This window comes from Ptychodera flava, chromosome 6 (genome assembly GCF_041260155.1).
Source record: "Ptychodera flava strain L36383 chromosome 6, AS_Pfla_20210202, whole genome shotgun sequence".
Classification (NCBI taxonomy): domain Eukaryota; kingdom Metazoa; phylum Hemichordata; class Enteropneusta; family Ptychoderidae; genus Ptychodera; species Ptychodera flava.
Window position 1 is genome coordinate 347,975 of NC_091933.1, and position 5,522 is coordinate 353,496.

A 5,522-nucleotide genomic window follows, 5' to 3' on the forward strand; every position below is an offset into this window, starting at 1 on the left:
CAAAGCTTACATAAAACGGGCTTTGTGTAAGTTCAAAAGCACAGCTTAGCTCATCGTGCATCTAGACAAGTTGAGCGTGCTCAAAATAGGAGATCGATCACAATTTTGGGTGAAAAAAAACGATTGTTTTCGGTGGAGTAACGCGTTGCAACCAGTGGTTTTGCCCACAGGCTCTCGACTCATTGCAGGCGAACCGCCAGACGTAACTGATAGAGTTCTGAGTTTATTGTTGATGCAACGGACTGACATAGATTTGAAATTCTTTACATGGTCGGGATTGTTACCTTGGTGCGGTTTGCTCCGAGCTGAGACATTTTATAATTTCTGTACTATACATAGCGTGTCAGATATTGCAGATGGCTTCAAACTATTGACTTTTTGTATGTATGGACTGTAGATACAGTTTTGAGTTTATTGTAGATGCAACAGACTGCGATTTGAAATTTGTTTTCATTGTCGGAGTTTTAACCTTGGTGCAGTTTGCTCTGAGCTGAGACATTATTTTATTTTGTACTATACAAAGCTTGTCAGATATTGCAGATAGCTGCAAAGTGATTGACTTTTCTTATGTGTGGACTTTCATAGAGTCCTGAGTGTATTGGAGGATGCTGCAGACTGAGACGGATTGGTAATTTTTTTTAGCCTAGACGGAGTTTTAACGTTAGTGAAGGTTACTCGGAGCCGAGTCATAGATTGTCGGATATTGCAGATTGTATAGCTGTGATATCGCAGCGGTATGGCGTGTATCGAACGCGCTCGGGTCATTGAGGTCATCGCCACAGAGGGGATGACAGTGGCGATGACCTCAATGACCCGAGCGCGTTCGATACACGCCACAAGTACCGCTGCGATATCACAGCTATGCAGATTGCAGCAAAGTGAAACTGAAGACAATAGCTAGCCGTGAGCATATTGAAGAATGCTTGGAATTGAGATGATTTCGTCGTTTCTTAACAAAATAGGAGTTTAATGCTATAGTGCAGGTTACTCAGTTCTGAGATAATTAAATAATTTTGTTAAACGCATAGGTGGTGCGGTCAGATAGTACAGATTGCTGCAAACTATTTTCGTGTCACAACTACACGCTACTGTAATCTTTCAAGGTCTTCTTGTGTCAACTTTTTTATCTCATAATTCGACGAGCAGCATCGAAAAGTTGGTATGTATTTGCGTCACAATGTATGTTGTACAATGGAGAGAATGAAATGAAAGCCGTGGAGGAGTTTTCTTTAATCTTCGAACACTTCCTTGACAAGTGTTCACAAAATAACTTTGGAAATTGCGAAAGTGACCTCTATTCGCAAATACTGTTAACTTTTAGAAATCTCGTGATGTTTTCGTTGTAAATATTTGCTTAATTACCATTGAGATAATTTTGACCCCCTTATCAAAATTGAAAATTAAGCTTGTGAACTTCATAAAGTGTCTGTCTGCCGAGCTTTAATAAAATATTAAAACTTTTTGCAGCGGAAAATATGTGTTTAGCAACACCTTTTATATGGCTTTCAGCTGGCGTTTCCTGTCCTGTCAAAATGTTAGTCTTTTTCGTTTTATGTAAGCTTTGGAAACCACAAAATAATAATAGTAATAATAATAATAATAATAATAATGCAGGAAATCAGTACAGAAGAATTTCCTCTCTGCTTTTTGACCGTAACGTACAACTTTTAAAATATCACTGATTAGGTATTTGGTTGTAGGAAAATAAATAAATTCCTTTCAGGGGAAAGTTTTCTATTTGGCGACAGGGTTTTTCCTCAGCTTCCAAGGGTTGGTAAAGTAAAACAGAATTACAGTCAACTCGCACTTTTTCCAACCCGCCCAGAACCAACTCGCCCGATTCAAACTCGCCCGATACCAACTCGCCCGTTGTTTTGAGATAGGGTGTTGTAGATTCCATGTACGCTAACCCGATGGCCCGAGGCCAGCTATTTTCATGTCATGCCAGGCCAGTAACTCGTGAAAGACGGTCCTGCTGTTCCTAAAGAAGTGAGCCAGTACGCAGTAACTATCCCTATAGGGCCTACGTAAAGAAGCCGAACGAAATTTATTCTTTCAAGAGATTTGCAAAACGTGAAATTCGCAAATAAAAAGTTTTCCGTGTTGGCACATATTTCAAGCCGCACCTGTGGTTCTCTATGTTAGAAATATTTGTTGTTAGAAATAAAACGTTTTATGCGTACCAGTTGCTGCGAAAACGAGCCCTGCCACTCTTTGATATGTTCTTCCACTCCAATGACCAAGCTACCCGAGTGGCAAAGGCTACCGATTCGCAGCAAGCGTACCAGTAGCTTAGACTTGGTTCAAGTCGGTGAATTTAAAAAAAATAAATCATTTATAATAGTTTCTCTTGTGTCTCTCCTATTTCGTACAAACCTATCCGGAATTTGGCAGCTCACGCCAGGTTTTCCCAGCGATTGAATGCGTCACGTTTGAGTCTGCGCAGTAGTGAGTTAGTTTCTGTGTGATTCCGGTGAAACTCCGCTGTATAGCGTTCACTCCACTCATCGCGTCACCCTACTCATCGCGTCCACTCACGCGCGCGTTTCACATGAAAGCAAAATACAAATCATTGCCTTCACTCCACTCAAACATTCACAAATCACAGACTTGAACCAAGTCTACCAGTAGCTCTGCATGGCAGGGCTGTGTGTTTACCGGCGTTATACGGCCTCCGTATAACGCCGGTAAACACACAGCCCTGCCATGCAGACCTAGCGTACCAGGTACTCATAAAATTGCAAAATAATATCGGGCGAGTTGGTATCGGGCGAGTTGGAATCGGGCGAGTTGGTATCGGGCGAGTTGGAATCGGGCGAGTTGGTTCTGGGCGGGTTGGAAAAAGTGCGAGTTGACTGGTACCCCGTAAAACAAGGTTCTTTCACAAGGTAAAGCGAAAACATCTTGTAGATTATATTGGCAATGTCTACTTAGCATGCGCAATGAACTATGAAAATTGTATGACCTGCTCCGTCACAGAACGGAGATAATGTCTGAGCTCGGAGGGAGGGATACTTATGATTGAGGGTGAATCTTGCCCGGTCTTTCACATGAGCCGCGCACACGATAAGCCTCCCATGGTGCACAATAGACAAAACTGCTGATTTTAACGCGCAGTTTCTTTTCCAAAAACAGCCAATTTTTAATTTAAAATCGTGATCGATCCTAGTTTTCGAGCACGCTCATCTTGTTTAGATACACAATGTGCTAAGCTGCGTTTTTAGACTTGTGCAAAGTTCGCATTTCTCTCTCTCTGCGAGGGGACCATTTCGCGTCCGCCATTTTGAATCTTGTTCGATAGCCAGTAACACTGCCCTGCTCCGCAGAGCTAGCTTTAGAATGGGATGTTGAATTGTGAAATAGGATTTGGAAGTGCATGATGTGTTGTCAAATGAAATTGGCAAGAGCATGTTGAGTTGTAAAATAGGATTTGGAAGTGCATGATGTGTTGTCAAATGAAATTGGCAAGAGCATGTTGAGTTGTAAAATAGGATTTGGAAGTGCATGATGTGTTGTCAAATGAAATTGGCAAGAGCATGTTGAGTTGTAAAATAGGATTTGGAAGTGCATGATGTGTTGTCAAATGAAATTGGCAAGAGCATGTTGAGTTGTAAAATAGGATTTGGAAGTGCATGATGTGTTGTCAAATGAAATTGGCAAGAGCATGTTGAGTTGTAAAATAGGATTTGGAAGTGCATGATGTGTTGTCAAATGGAATTGGCAAGAGCATGTTGAGTTGTAAAATAGGATTTGGAAGTGCATGATGTGTTGTCAAATGGAATTGGCAAGAGCATGTTGAGTTGTAAAATAGGATTTGGAAGTGCATGATGTGTTGTCAAATGAAATTGGCAAGAGCATGTTGAGTTGTAAAATAGGATTTGGAATGGCATGTTGTGTTGTGAAATAGCATGTTGAATTGTAAAATAGAATTCGGAATGGCACGTTGTGTTGTAAAATCAAAGTAGTAATTTTGGCATGGATTGGACACCATATATGTACACCTCTTTTCCTGTGGATCATGATTTTTTTGCCAAAGAACTTAATACATTGCAAAGGCAGCAAGAGTCTAATGACAATTAGACTGACTCAGCTGCGATACAATGTAACTCAGAGAGGGAGTATATAAGGAATGTAATATGATTCTGTGTATGTGAAGTGCACTGTGAAGTGTACTCCCTGGTGTGTGTTTATTATGGGTCCATTAAAGCTCTTGGATTTTTACTGCAATTATAACAAGTCAGTGCAACTTCTGAGACAAGTTTTGGAACAACACAAGTGTGATAATCATTTAGATCAATTTCACTGTCCATTCTTGTCTGCATAGCAGTGTAATTGTTTACTGTTACATTGGTTGTGGATAGAAAAGAATGATAAAGCATCAATGAATATAATATTTACTCTTTACTTTTACTTGTATTTATTATATATATATATATATATATATATATATATATATATATATATATATATATATATATATATATATATATATATATATACATATATACACACACACACACACACATATATATATATATATATATATATATATAATATATATATAAAATATAATATATATATATATATATATATATATATATATATATATATATATATATATATATATATATATATATATATATATATATATCAGTAGTTTTAGGCTCTAGGTCATCCATCACAACTCTGAGCTGACTGACTTCTTTCAATGAGCAAATGCTCCTCTGAACAAACAGATCTGTTTCTGGGACTTGCTAATATTTTGACAGAGGAGCAAAAGAGAATTTGCGGGCCCATTCCCGGCTGTAATAACTGATTGCCCCCTAACTCCTAGTGAAGTAAATAAATGCAGAGATGCCACCCAGTCAACTTTCATATCCCCTCCCAATGATATAAATTGGTCAACCCCTTAATATAAAATGCTCCATCCAGATCCATATCCTCTCTCACCAATAACAACAGTTGTTGACGTGAATCGTAGCACTATAGTGTATGTCGCGATTGCTCAGCTGTTGGCCACCCCGCCTTCCCAACCAAAGGAATCAGCGTAGATAACATGGCAACAGCCAAGCACTCGCGACTTCCACAAACTTGTGACGAAAGGCTATTAAACGTGAATCATGGGGTATATAATGAAGCACTCGGCCGTGAACCCTAACTTCCATAAACCATTAACTTACCATTGCCGTTCGCGTCATTAATTGATACACAGGGATATGTCGATTCTTGTAAATCTTTCATCCTTTTAGATGCGATATCAGTCGCATGCCATTTTTCATCAGATTTATCTGTTTCATTCATTCCTTTTTCAACGTCCCTCTTCTCCGAGTTCTCCGCTTCTGACGTCGCCATGTTGTTGATGTCTGTCGTTATGCCGTCGATTGGTTGGGCGAAGGACAGCGGACGCCTACGTTTTCTGCTTCCCGGTATTATTTTGGCTGTGCAAGTTTGCCCTTCTAACCATAGATTTTAACACGGAATGCGTCGAACTATTGAGACTTTCAATGGAAAGAATCATTCGC

General features: G+C 39.5%; 1 protein-coding gene across 3 annotated transcripts in view; it reads right to left on the minus strand.

Moving 5' to 3' along the window:
• LOC139134524 (ubiquitin carboxyl-terminal hydrolase 19-like) overlaps positions 1-5,361 on the minus strand; it is a 231,910-nt gene extending 226,549 nt beyond the window's left edge. For all 3 annotated transcript variants that reach the window (XM_070701382.1, XM_070701381.1, XM_070701383.1), the window contains exon 1: positions 5,181-5,361. In XM_070701382.1, the coding sequence (XP_070557483.1) occupies positions 5,181-5,352 (172 nt within the window). In that variant the 5' untranslated portion in view covers positions 5,353-5,361. The remainder of the gene's footprint in view (positions 1-5,180) is intronic.
• Positions 5,362-5,522: the final 161 nt, after the last annotated feature.